The following is a 13732-nucleotide window of genomic DNA, read 5'->3' on the forward strand; positions in this document are numbered from 1 at the left end:
AGCCCCACAGGAGAATGGTATGAGTCAGCAATCTTTGAAGAGATAATGGCTAATAATTTTTCAAAATTGATGAAAGACATAAGCCTATAGATCCAAGAAGGGCAGTATATCCCAAGCAGGATGAATACAAAGAAAACCACGCACGCAGCAGCATCAAGTCAAGCTGCCAAGAACTATAGAGAATGAGATATTCATAAAAACAGTCAGAGGAGAAAAAAGACATTAATTCATGGGAGGTACAAGAAGAGTGACAGCTGGCTTCTCATCACAAACAGTGGTGGTCAGAAGACGATGGAACAAACTCTTGAATGGATGCTTGAAGAAAACAAACTAACTACCAACTTAGAATTCTATATCCAGCAAAAATATAGTAAAAAGTGAAAGTGAAATAAAGACATTTCAGGCAAAATCTGATAGAATTTGTCTCCATTACACAACACTCACTACAACAAATAACTAAAGAAAGTCTTCCCATAGAAAGAGCAGGTAACCAGTTGGGAGTCCAGGTTGGTGGGAAGGAATAATGACCAGGACCAGAAAGGGGAGTGCAGGGTAAACAGGGTGAATGAAGCATTGTGGGAACCCAAACAGTGCATCTGATTGATCTGCTTCCAGTCTAGTCAGACGAAACCAGAACAAACACCCAACACTGGGGAGGTAAGTTCATGCCTTCTCCATGTTTATGTCCCCCTCCCATTTCCTCCACTGCATTTCCAGCGTGGGCTGCCATAACCTTCTGGTTGGGGGAAGTTCCTGGGGTAAGTTCATCTGATGCTACAGCTCAAGAGGATGCAGTGGGCTCTTGAGAAAACATTTCCAAAATTGAATGAGATGAGATCACCATGTTTGTGTACTTTGCCTTTAACTTACACCACCTCATTTGTGAGGGTCACCACCTCCATTTTTCTGATGAGAAAACTGACAGGCATGTGGGGTGATGCACCCACGGCCAGTCACTAGCCTTCTGAGCAAGAGAAGAGGCAAACAGCAATGCCTTTGACACAAAAGCTGAATAGAAATGAAGTCTTCCTCTAATGCTAAAATAGGATCAACAGGACACACAGCAAACAGAACCCAAACAGGGATATTTCCCCCCTTCATGATTCCAGAAGGGAGTAGACTTCCTTGTGCCCAGTTGACATGTGTCTACTCTTGTTCTTTTTTTTATATTTGCTTGAATAACTTCTGTAATATGCCAATTATTTTCACATAGACACTCTACATTAAAAAAAACCAACAACCTGACATTTCCTTTGAAAGATCTGTTCTTCTAAAGGTTGGCCTTGAAGTGAATAATTTGTTTCCTCTTTCTGTCTCTCTCCTGTTCCTGTCTCTGTCTCTGTCTCTCCCTACCTAACAAAAGAGGGATACAAAGAACTTTATTGGGTGGAAAATAACCGTCCTTCCTGGAGAATGTATCATCACAGGCTGGTTGTCATGCAGGTGTGGGGTGTGAGCTTACATGACCCTGTGGTCAAGGAAACCACAAGCTGAGAAATTAAATTTAGGCTGGTAGCATTCCCAGGTGCCTGATGGAAACAAACACACACATTGTCTGGAGGGAAACTTAGCCCAAGTAACAAAGGCTTCTCGCAGATAAAGCCAATTTGAACATGGACTGAGGTTTATGAAAAGACCAGATTCTATGAGTGAGAAACAGCAAACAGCAGGACTAGAACCCCAAGGATTCATATTTGGGGATTATCTGACCCATAACATGTGGAAGCTGGCATCACAGGCCCCAAACCTCAACGTCTCTGTATCTGTGCCTTTGCACATGCCATTGTAGTTGCTTCCCCTGAAGGGGCAGAGAATATTTCCTCCCTCTCTTCACTGTGGGTTTGCCCCTATGGCTTTGGTAATAATGTACTCCAGCTCTGAGCCTAGGCCCTAAGTGTGTTTCCACTTGTCCCCATGAGCTTCTGTTTGGAGAGTGACATGCTTGCTAGTCCTTGTAGGAGGATGAAATTCATGGAACAGCTGCCCCAGCTGAGGCTGACCTACATCAGCTGAGCCCTGCAGCCTACTGATGGATGTGTGTCATGATAAATAAGTGTTGTTTTAAGCCCCTGAGTATTGGGGTGATTTGTTAGGCAGCAGTGGCTAGCTGATGCAGAAATAACTCACGTATGTTTGAATCATTGAAAGAAATAAAAATTAAAAATGAGGGCAAAGAAAAAATTGAAAAAATCAATTTGTAAAAGAATCACTTGGAAACTCTAGAAATAAAAAACATGAAATTGTTGAAAATAATTTTTTTTTTAGAAAAAATCCAAAATGGATGGGTTAAGTGGCAGATACAACAGAGCTGAAGAGAGATTTAGTGAATTTGAATGTAGTTCTAAAGAATTTACCCAGAATGTGGGGCAAAATCAAAGAGATGGAAACTTTTCTCTAAAAGATATGGAAGATAGAGTGAGAAAAATTAAGTGCATATGTAATCATAATTTTAGGAGAAAATAAAGATAATGTGGGAGACACAATATTAAAAAGACAGTGGCTACAAGTTTCCAAAATTAATAAATGTCATTAGTGCTCGGATTCAAGAATCACAACAGATGTAAAGCAGAATAAATAAAAAGAGCTTCATAGTTAGACACCTCACGGTAAAAATGCACAGTCAGGGAGAAGACAGCTCAGAGGGGAAAAGTTCATCTGGCAAGAAGGCCAATTAGACTGAACCAGATTGCTGAACAGCAGCAACGGAAGTCAGAGACAGTGAAACTAAATCTTTAAGATATTGAGAACGTAACTAAGCCCAGATTTGTGTAACCAGTTAAACTATCACTGAAGGATGACTACCAAATAAAGTCATTTTCAAGTAAACAAAAATGAAGGTTTACAGTTGAAAGAGTATTTTGAAGCTGTGCTCCCCAAGTCTGCCTGATCACAAGAAAGGCCTCACATGCTGGTTACAGTACAGAATCGGGGGTCTTACCCTGTAAGATTTCCTGGTTCTGCCTAGGTTGAGTCCTGTTATGGACTCAACTTTTGTATCTTCTCCCCGCCACCCACCACTCCTATGTTGAAGTCCTAACCCCTAATGTGATTGCATTTGGCATTGGCACCTGTGAGGAGGTGAAGAAGGTTAAATAAGGTCATAAGGGTGGGGCCCTGATCCAGTAGGGCTGGTGTCTTATAAGAAGAGGAAGAGACACCAGAACTTGCTCTGTCCACCACATGAGGACACAGTGAGAAGGTGGCTGTCTGTAAGTCAAGAAGAGAGTCCTCACCAGGAACTGAACTGGCTGATACCCTGATGTTGGACTTCTGGGCTCCAGAACTAGAGGAAAATAGATTTCTGTTGCTTAAGTCACCCTGACTTATGGTATTTTGTTACAGTGGCCCAAGCAGATGGAGACAGGGTCCAAGGTCTGGATTTTTAACAATTGCCCCAGGTTACTCTGATTATCAAGCAAGATCAACAAATGCTGTGTCCTAATCAGTGTTTCCCAAACTTTAGTGCAGTTGAGTTACCTGGGGATTAAATGCAGATCCTAATCCAGTAGGCCTGAGATGGGCCCCGAGTTTCTGAATTTCTAACAAGCTCTCAGGTGAGGCCAACGCCACTGGTCCACGGACACACTTTGTGTAGGAGTCTCCAAAAGCATGTACTTCAGAAAGAAGGTAAATGATTTCATAAGGGCTACCTGAGAAGTAGGAAGAATGATGCGCAAAGAAACTGATAAGGGGCTTCCCTGGTGGCGCAGTGGTTAAGAATCCTCCTGCCAATGCAGGGGACATGGGTTTGACCCCTTGTCCGGGAAGATCCCACACGCCGTGGAAAAACTAAGCACATGCGCCACAACTACTCAGCCTGCGCTCTAGAGTCCATGAGCCACAACTACTGAGCCCATGTGCCACAACTACTGAAGCCTGTGCGTCTAGAGCCCGAGCTCTGAAACAAGAGAAGCCACTGCGATGAGAAGTCCACGCACCACAACGAAGAGAATTCCCCGCTCGCCGCAGCTAGAGAAAGCCCGCACACAGCAACGAAGACCCAACAACAAAGACCCAACGCAACCAAAAGTAAATTAAAAAAAAAAAAAAAAAAAAAGAAACTGATAAGGACCTGGGAAAATCGAAATTAAATTGAGTCTATTAGAGAATGTTGCCTATGTGCAGTAAATAAAAAATAAGATAGAAACCACGGACTTACCCACAATAACATGTGATCAGGGTGGAGGACGAGTTAAACTGTTCTAAATCCTTGTATTGTTTGGAAGAAATATGAAGATATTGACTAGCTGAATACCTTAAGTTACATACGCATATAAAATTTAAGGTATATTACTTCTGCTCTCCACTTACAACATCAAAAGCCAACTAGAGTATCATTCCCTTTCTAACAACAGGAAAAATCCAGACAGTCTACAGAAATCACAGCTTTTCTGGAGCTCATCTAGGACCTGAGGTAAAAGGGTGACCAGGAAAACAGAGTGACACGTCCCACCAAGCAGAACTGAGAACTCTGACAGGACCTAGGACTAAGAGGCAGTCACCACACAAGTGGGTAAGAAGAATCAGCTAACCTTTTAATGAATTCTTGCAGGCCAAGTGCGAGTTAGCCTGTCAGTGTGGAACAGCTGGAGCCTCAACACGGGGATTTTTTTTTTTTTTTTTTTTGGCGGTACGCGGGCCCCTCACTGTTGTGGCCTCTCCCGTTGCGGAGCACAGGCTCCGGACGCGCAGGCTCAGCGGCCATGGCTCACAGGCCCAGCCGCTCCGCGGTATGTGGGATCCTCCCAGACCGGGGCACGAACCCGTGTCCCCTGCACCGGCAGGCGGACTCTCAACCACTGCGCCACCAGGGAAGCCCCAACACAGGGGGATTTTGCACTCATTCACCAGTTATTTCCATGGATCCTTACCAGGTGTCAATGAGAAGAACTGGGGCAGGTCTCAGAAGACCAGAGAGTCCCCCTCAGTGGCACAGGCATGCAGGAGGTTATCTGCTTCTGCTGGGGTGCCAGCATGAGGCGTCTCCTCTTGTGGGACCCTCCTCCTGTGGGACCCTCGTCCTGTGGGACCCTCCTCTTGTACGACCCTCCTCTTGTGGGACCCTCCTCCTGTGGGACCCTCCTCCTGTGGGACCCTCCTCTTGTGGGACCCTCCTCTTGTGGGAAGCAAGAGCTTTAAACCACTGAGGGGAGCGCAGTAAACCTCTCACTCCCATGGACCAGGTGAAAACCTACTGGCCCAGAGGAGAGTCAGAGATAAAAATCCTCTGCTCATGGGAGCGGCACAGGACACCCCTGTGGGCCCAGGATCCTAGACTGACATCAAGCTGAGGTCTGCTGCCACTAGGAGAGGGGCAGGGGACTCAGGCATGAGGCAAAGTTTGATGGACATGGGGATCGGGGCAGGGGTACTGAGACGCCCCCACTCCGAGACGGAGACGGGGCCAGGACACCAGAGATCCCCCACCCCAGCATGAGGCAAGCACTAAAAAGCAAGGGCAGCCCACCATCTGTGGAGGGGCAGAGGCATGGGGAACCCTCTGTGCTGCACACATCCAGGGACTGCTGAGAGCTGAGGCTGGAGCAGGAACAATGGGGAACCTCGGGCCCCCCCAGACCCATTTCTCTAAGAACAGGTAATCATTGCTCACAGCCAGAGAAAGGTGAAGTGTGTGGGGCACCGAGGGTGACAAAAGTGAAAACAAAACCCTGAATCAGCTGACTCCTGACTGGATGGATTCCATCTCTCACACTAACAGACAGAACAACTGTGCTTGGCTCTGGTGCAAATGCTGTTTACCTCAGCCTCTGCTCTTTCGCTGGGTGTTTAGCCTTCAGTAAAAATGTATCTCACACACACACACACACACACACACACACACACACACACACACACACAGGCAAGGAAAAACAATCCATTGCCATGAGATAAAGTAATCAATAGAACTAGACTCAGAGATAGCTCAGATACTGGCATTATCAGAGAAGGACTGCACGATAACTATGGTTAATATGGTAATACGTTTCCATCCAATGGAAAAGGTGGATAACATGCATGAACAGACAAGACATTTCAACAAGAGATGGAAACTATAAAAAAGAGGGAAATGGAAATATCAGAAAGAAAAAGCATGTTATTAGAGATGAAGAATTCCTCTGACCGGCTGACCAGCACACTGGATACAGCTGAGGAAAGAACCAGCGGAACTGAAGACTAATTAGGGTCAAACTCTTCAAACTGTATCACAAAGAGCAAAAGAATGAACAAAATCTGAACAGGGCACCCAAATACTGTGGGATAATATCAAACCATCCCACAGATATGTATATAGAGTCTGAGAGAGAGAGAGAGAGAGAGAGAGAGAGAGAGAGAAATGAAACTCCTTAAACAAGATAGCTATTAATGATAAGAAAACAAAATAATAACAAGGGAAGTAAATGTAATCCAACTATTCTTCATGGCTCAGCTGTGAAAAATGCTCAGGAGAACTATTGTAATGACGCATATGGATTTATCCAAAAGCAATGATGTACCTATACCAGGACAGTGGAAGCCTGGGTGGCTTAAGGAACTAAATCTGCCGCCCATTCGGGATGTCAATAACAATATGGATAGGGAATCAATGACAAATCTAATATTTTATTATTAAATCTGATCATAAATGGCATGACAGACATTTTTCTAAGTGTTATTGATGTATTAAATCATTGAACCCTCCAGTAAGCCTCTATGTTGTGTTCCATTTTACAGATAAGGAAACTGAGGCACAGAGGTGTGAAGAAAACCTTCCAAGGTCACACAGCTGGGATCCGGGGGGCTGGCAGCCCACCCAGGCTGTCAGATTCAGGAGCCTGGGTGTTAACCACAACCTTACGATGCCTCCCTGTGATCTAACACTGACGATAAAGAGAGAAGGGTCCAAAGATGAGGCTTAGACACTCCAGTCCAGGGGTTGGCAATATTTTTCTGTAAAAGGCCAGACAATATATGTTTTAGCCTTTGTGAGCCATATACAGACTCTGTCTCACCTATTCAACTTAGCGCTTGTAGCCTGAAAACATCCACGGACAATACATAAGTGAGTAGGCACAGCTGTGTTCCAATAAAGCTTTATTTACAAAAACAGGCAGTGGGCCAGATTTGGCCCACAGGCCATAGTTTGCAGACCTCTGCACTAGACAATGAATATGGTTTTTTCTGAGAAGCAGAATTCCAGGAGGCAGGATTGTGGGTGTAGGATTGTATCTCCCACTCAAAGTTTTATTCAAAAAACACTCAATTTTCTGAAAAAGGTTTATCTATAACTTTTGAAATAAATATTAAAACAAAAAACTAAGGTAACCATTAAAAGGATTAGAAATATAAAACTTTCAAGATAGTTGCAGGAAAACAGAGTGAAAAATAACAGATCAGTCCAAAAGAAGGTAAGGAAAGAGAAAGAAGAGGCATCAGAAACACAGAAGGACACAACAGAAAAAAATCGTACATTTCTGTGTGAATGCACTAGACTAAATCCTCCAGGTACAAGATGGGGACAAAATCCAGCTGCACACGGTTCCAAAAGACACACCTAGAGCCAAAGAGACAAAGCCTCAAAGAGAAAGGATGGAGAAAATAGAGAACAAATGCTAGTTCATATCAGACAAAACAGAAGTCAAAACAAAACATATTAAGGCAAAAGGCACAGTTAAGGTAGAAAGGGGCGCTACGTAATCATACGGAGTGAAGATACACTGATTCTAAATTTGCATCCACATAATAATGTGGCTTTTTTTTTTTTTTTTTGGCGGCGTCCTCGGCAGTGAGAGCACGGAGTCCTAACCACTGGACAGCCAGGAAATTCCCGTAGTTTAACCTTGAAATACACAAATTAATACTTGGCATCACTACAAAGAAGACTGATAGTTCTCTAGGCCAAGGTTTTAGCCACACACATCTTTCAATAATTGAAAGGTCAAGAAAATGGAAAAAAACAAACATACAGACGATCTGATTGACCTAATGGAGGCATCTAAGCCTCTGTCCGTGTCTCCACTTTGTGCACTGCACGTGCACACGTGGATTATTTATAAAGCTGACCGTGCGTTAGCCCTAAAGCAGGCCTCAGCAAAGACCAAAGAACCGACATCACATAAACCAGGGCTGCCGACAATATGCAATTAAATTAGAAACCAATTTGAAAAGGGAACTAAGAAAAAGTCTCCAAGCATCTGGAAATTTTAAAAAGAGAGATTTCTAAATAACTCATAAATCAATGGAAAAACCCCACAAAACCATAGTGGATGAGAAAGTCTTTAGAAATAAATAATAATGCAGCATTTAAACTCTTCCACGGGCTCCATCAGGACCTGAGGCTGAGATCGGCTTGGGTCATTTCGGGGGGGTAGGGGCACAGAGTCCTGCCTGAGGGGCCCTGGCAGAGACCCCACTTGTATTTAGGGGACCATGAGGAGGAGGCAGGCTGGGCAGGGAGGGTCCCTGCTGTCAGGCTGGTACCACCTAGATGAGGACTGGGGTGGGGTGGGGTGGGGTGGGGGTGGGGTCAGCCCTGTCCCCTGGGAGCCTCTCAACCAGGTGTTTGCAGCCCAGTAGTCCCGAACAGAGGTTCCCTGGGGTCTGGGCTCTCCAGGGCTCTCCGAGCAGTGAGCGATCCCTCCCCACATCCCGTGACCATGGAGATGCAGTGTCCATCGACCCTGCCAGGAGACCCCGAGGGGCCAGAGACGGCAGCGGCTGGCAGGGTCCGGCCAGGCACCTGGTCAGGTGGGAGCAGCCCTGGGCAGGGGCCGCCCACCACATCTGTAGGCAGCACCCGCGCCTGGTTCTCAGAAACAGCCTTGCCCAGTGACGGATGGATGGTCCCACCGCAGCGCAGGTGGCTCTGGCCAGCGAGGGAATATTCTAGTAACAACGCCTGTGCTGCCCTACTGTTGGGGCCGTGGGGAGGGCTTCTCCTGCAGATCCTCCTGAGTCCTGAGCCCACCCGTCCACCCACCCGCCTGCAGGAGGAACCAACTGCATCTCCCAGCTGTGCCCGAGGCTGTGCCTGCTGGGAGTAAGGTGCCTCTGGGATATGACCCAGGCCACCTGGCGCCCAGGTGCAGGCAGGCGAGCACCTCCCCCCGCCCCCGCAGTGCTTCCCGACGCAAGGGGGGAACAGTCCAGGCTCCTCCACGTTGGCCTTGGGGAGGGACTGTGAGTGGGGGTGTTCCTGCAGGGTGGCCCTGGCATTCCCATCTCCCTAGGACCCCGGCCTGGCCCCCACCCATCACTGTGCAAAAAGCAGGGCCTGGGAAGCCTCGAGGTCCCGGGGACCCAGGCCTTCAGGAGGCCGCGAGGAGGACCCCAGCAGGTTCTCTGCAGGATGGCTGCCCGGGAGGCGGCAGGCGAGCCCCGCTGGCTGGAGGGATGCTGTGCCGCGGGTCCCCAGCGCTGGAGCGCGGGCTCCTGCTGCTGGGCAGGCCGGGAACTGCAGCGCCCTGTGCGGCAGGGGAGGGGAGGGGGCCGCGCAGATGTGGCGTGGGGAACCGCTCTGCCGCATCTCGGGAGTCCCGCAGGGCCCCGCCAGCCCAGAGCCAGCAGAACCAGCCTTGTGCCAGCCAGCGCCTGGGCGGAGCCTTCTGGAAGGGCCCCGGCCCCCGCAGGTCAGTGCCCCTTCTCTCCAGGCTGCAGCACAGCCCGGCAGCCCCTGGTGCCCCAGCAGACCCCACCTGCCCGCTCAATGGCTGGCTTATCCAGGTGGGCGGGCACGCAGACGTTGCCGAGGCCGCGTGGGGAAGAGGCGGTGAGCAGGGTGTCGGTGGCGGGCCCGAGGGGAGGGGCGCCCTCACTCACCTCTTCTGTCGGCGTAGAGGAGGCCCAGGGCGGCCAGGGCACCCGTCACCAGCAGCAGCAGTAGCAGCCCTCCCTCCAGGAAGCCTCGGCGCTTCTGCCCTGCGCAGCCTGCGATCTCCACCATCCCCACCGGGCTCTCGGGCTTCCTCCTTGCAAGTCTCTAGACGGGGAAAGCGCACAGCTGAGAAGCTCCAGGACCGAGGCCTGGGGCGGCGTCCACCCAGCCTGGGGCGCCAGGGCCCGCAGGACGGGCGTGGAGCTCCCGAGGCCCTGCCTGAGGCTGGCGGATGCTCAGCCCCTCTCTCCATCCCAAGGCCACGGCCGGCCTGTGCCTGAGGGCTTTCCTCTCTCTCTCCCCGGGCCAGCGTCTGAGTGCCGGGGGTGGGGCAGGACTGGCCTGCTGGCCCTGGTGGCCGTCCCTTCTGGAGGGAGTCCCCTCCAAGCTTGTTCTCTGGCCGGGGCTGGTCCGGGGCGGCTCCGCTCACAGCTTGCGGTGGGCGCGCGGGACCCAGAGGCCCAGCTCCCAGGCTTGTCAAGGGGCTTCTGCAGCGGAGCCTGCCTGGGGTTCTTGTGCCGAGAAGCTGTGGGCCTGGGAGCATCAGGGACACGCTCTGGGAGGTGGCTTGGGCCACTGGGCTCCCTGCCCACTGTTCCTGCCTGGAGCCCAAGGGGCAAGGGGGAGGCGAGAATGACTGGAACCTACGCAGCGGTGACCACGCAGGCCACGACGGGCCCCGGCAGGGCAGCTCCAGGAGTCACCTGGCTGGCGCGCAGTTCCCGCCGTCTCCCCACCCCGTCACTACAGAAGGGACGCCTTCTCCAGCCAGCCAGGCGGTGACAGCCGGGCGGTGAGCAGCGGTGGAAGACACCCAGGGCTGCTGCTGTGTGCGGGAGAGGGTGTGCTGCTGCTGTGTGCGCTCCGGTCAGGTGGGGGCAGCGGACCAAGGGCTGCGCGTGCTCCTGGGCGTCCGTGTGTGCTCGCCGCTCTTGCTGGTACACAGAGCCCTGACCCAGGAGTGCGCCCGGGCCCCGGGGGAGAGCTGGCTGCCCTGCCCAGCTTCAGTCCTCACACAAGCTCACGCTCCTGACGTCGGGGTTGGGGTCGGTGGGAGCCCAGCCCCGCCCCAGGACAGAGGACAGACCCTGTCCCACGCGCCCGCGCAGCCCGGAGATCGCCCAGGGCTGGGTTAGCTGTTCTCACCTGCTGGGGGGTGGGGGGGTTGGGTCTCTCAACCTGTGACATCACCTGTCACATGACCCAAGCAGAGAGGAGAAGCCAGGCCCGCTCTGATCTCAGGAGCTCCCTCAGCCCCCATCACCTCTCTCTGCACTCCCCACCCCGGACCCCCACCTGAGCCCCTCGCCCCCGGAAGTCCATGCTCAAGGTCACCTCAGCTAGACCTTCTCCGGGCCCACCTGCCCCCAGACCTGGCCTGCTTCACCACCTCGCCTACGGCTCAGCCTCTACGGCCCTTATTTCTACTTCTGTTGCCCACCGCCCCCTTGGGAACGTCAGTGCCGGGGCAGGGGGCTGCTTCTGCCTGGTCCCCAGGACCTAGACGGGTGCCCACGACCTTGGAGGCACCCATCGACGACTGTCGAATGAATGAATGCCCGGGTCCGAGCCTCGCCTGGCACTTGTGACTCTGGGGTCACTAGCGTCTTCTTTCTCTGATCAGAACTAGAGTCCGCTCATCACTCAGTTAATCCACTTCACTCTGTCCTGCTGACTTCTGGGGTGCTGGGCTGCCTGCCCCACGGCCTGGGAAATGGGCCGGTGCTTGGAGAGTGTTCCCCCCGCCGCACCGCCCAGGAAAGCTGGCCCGGCTCACCTGCGGGTCTCTCAGAAAGGCCGCTACCCACGGGCAGGTCTCGGAAGGAAGGCTGGGTCGGCAGGGCTCCCGGGGTGGGGCCTCCTTTGTGATGCGGTCATGGGTTCTCTGGAGGCCTGGACCGCCCCCTGCTCACAGCTGCCAGGTTCCATCCGGGCTTGGTGTGGGGGGAGGGGCACGAGGCTCCCTGCTGAGCGGCGCCCCCCGGAGGCTGAGGACCCTGCCTCCCGGCCCTCCTTCCTCCCTCCCTTCGGAGTCCGAAGGGGCCGCACGGCTCCTGGGAAGGAAGGCCAGACCCCTCTCCTCACCCTGCCCGCCTTGCCCGAGAGAGGTTGGAACCAGAGAAGCACGCGGGCCGCGGGGTCCTTTCCCTTCCATCTCCAGTGAGGCTGGTGGGTTCTGGCGGTCTTGCCGGGGTGTCAGGGGAAGAGGCGTCCCTGCTCATCATGACGGGGGTGGTCTGCACCCAGAGACACCCACATTCAGCTGGCGTGGGGCTCGGCTGCCTCTCTGCCCCTGGGGGGCCTCGAGGCTCAGACCCTAACCCCTAGGAGGCAGGCGGCCCGGCTGGGGGACAGGAGGGGCCCTCCGGGCTTCGCAGAGGCACCCCAGTGCTTCAGAGCGTTAGGCGGGTGCCCCTGGCCCAGGGCTGGAGGCCGGGTTGGGGGGCTCTGCGTGGAGTGGGCCCCAGTCAGGACCCAGATGTCCCTTCTTTGGGCCCAGGTCGGTCATCAGCATGGTTCTGCCTCCGTTTCAGAATCCCACGGACGGAGGGATCCTCCCAGGCCCCTGGGACTCTGTAAGGGTGTCCAAGGCCAGGGGCCAGGCCACAGAGCCAGGGGTGTGGGGGTACACAGCCGCTCATGCCACCCCTCACCAGAAGGCCCGCACTGGGCCTTGTTGGAATATTCCAGTCCACGTTCAGGTGGCCTCTTGGGTTGGCCCCTCCCTGGGAGGAGGGCAGCACTTCCGGGGCTCAGATCCAGAACCCACCCCGACCCCCAGGCAAGGCTCTCCTCAGCCCCCGGCTGCCCTGGCAGCCCTCCACTCCCCCGAACCCAGCCAGAGCGAGGGGCTGGCAGCCTGGCCTGGAAGCTGTCTGGGCTGCTGGCCTGAATGGGGATGAGGTCAAGGTCAGGGGACTGAGAAGCTGCAACTGCCCTTCCTGGGAGCCAGAGGTGGGTCAGGGTCCAGCCTGCCAGCTAGAGACTCCTTCCCAGAGTGTGACGGCCCTGGGGACCTACGCTCCCTGCAGTGCAGCCAGAGCGGCGCCCATCCCTGCCAGAGGCTGCGTGGATGCAGAGGCTGGCTGGTCTCAGGAGCTCAGCTGCGCTTTCCCACCCACACTGCCCCGTTCCGGGTCCTCCCCGTCTGTAGCTCTATCAGTGAAAGATAGAAACTTTGAGGGAGCAAGGAGCCTGGGGTCCTGGCCCGGCCTCCTAGCAGGCAGTGCGCTGAGGCCGGCAGGTTCTGGGGGTGCCAAGCCTAGCAGTGCTGGCTCCCTTCCAAGAGAAGCTGGGAAGCGGGGCAGGGGAGTCCACAGGCCAAGGAGCTACAGACTCCCAGCCCCAGCCAGGTCCCTAGACAGACAGCGACCCAGCTGCTCAGGACACCTCCAACAGGTGGATTTTGGTCCTTTCTTCTAGATGAGCTCAGGGGTCAGTGCGGGCTCCCTGCCCACCCCTCCCTGTCTCTCAGGCAGCAGATGCGGGATGTGGAGGTCTGAGGCCCAGCGTCAGCTCTGGGGTCCAAGAAGGCAGCCCCCCATGATGGCAGGTGGTGGGCATCCCTTCCCTCATCAGTGCTGGGACCATGGCAGGCAGGGAGTAGCCTCTGTTCCTGGGGCTACCCTCAGACCCTGTAGACGCCTGCCCTTTACTGCTGGGTCCAGTCCCTCCCTGCCCCACGCTCTCGGGCTGGGTGGTCTGGGGTAGGTCCTGTCCTCTGCAGGAAGCCCAGCATCCCCTAGCAGGCGTGTTTCTGGGCCTCAGCACGACGGGAACCGGACCTCTCCTGGCCCTGCCCATCCACGCGGCAGGCAGGCACGAGGTGCCCCGCTTGGAGAAGACCTCCAGGCCGGAAGAGGTTAAATAGTTTTGAGGCAG

General features: G+C 53.3%; 1 protein-coding gene across 1 annotated transcript in view; it reads right to left on the bottom strand.

Annotated features, from left to right (window-relative positions):
• The window catches only part of MMEL1 (membrane metalloendopeptidase like 1), a gene marked incomplete at its 5' end in the record, with an annotated part of 33518 nt that extends 22134 nt beyond the window's left edge, over nt 1-11384 (bottom strand). The window contains 2 exons of the mRNA XM_079941062.1: nt 9796-9955; nt 11292-11384. Of these exons, the coding sequence (XP_079797188.1) occupies nt 9796-9955; nt 11292-11384 (253 nt within the window). The remainder of the gene's footprint in view (nt 1-9795; nt 9956-11291) is intronic.
• Between the last annotated feature and the right edge of the window lie 2348 nt (nt 11385-13732).

Source organism: Stenella coeruleoalba (genome assembly GCF_951394435.1).
Source record: "Stenella coeruleoalba genome assembly, chromosome: 1".
In the NCBI taxonomy this organism is placed as follows: Eukaryota; Metazoa; Chordata; class Mammalia; order Artiodactyla; family Delphinidae; genus Stenella; species Stenella coeruleoalba.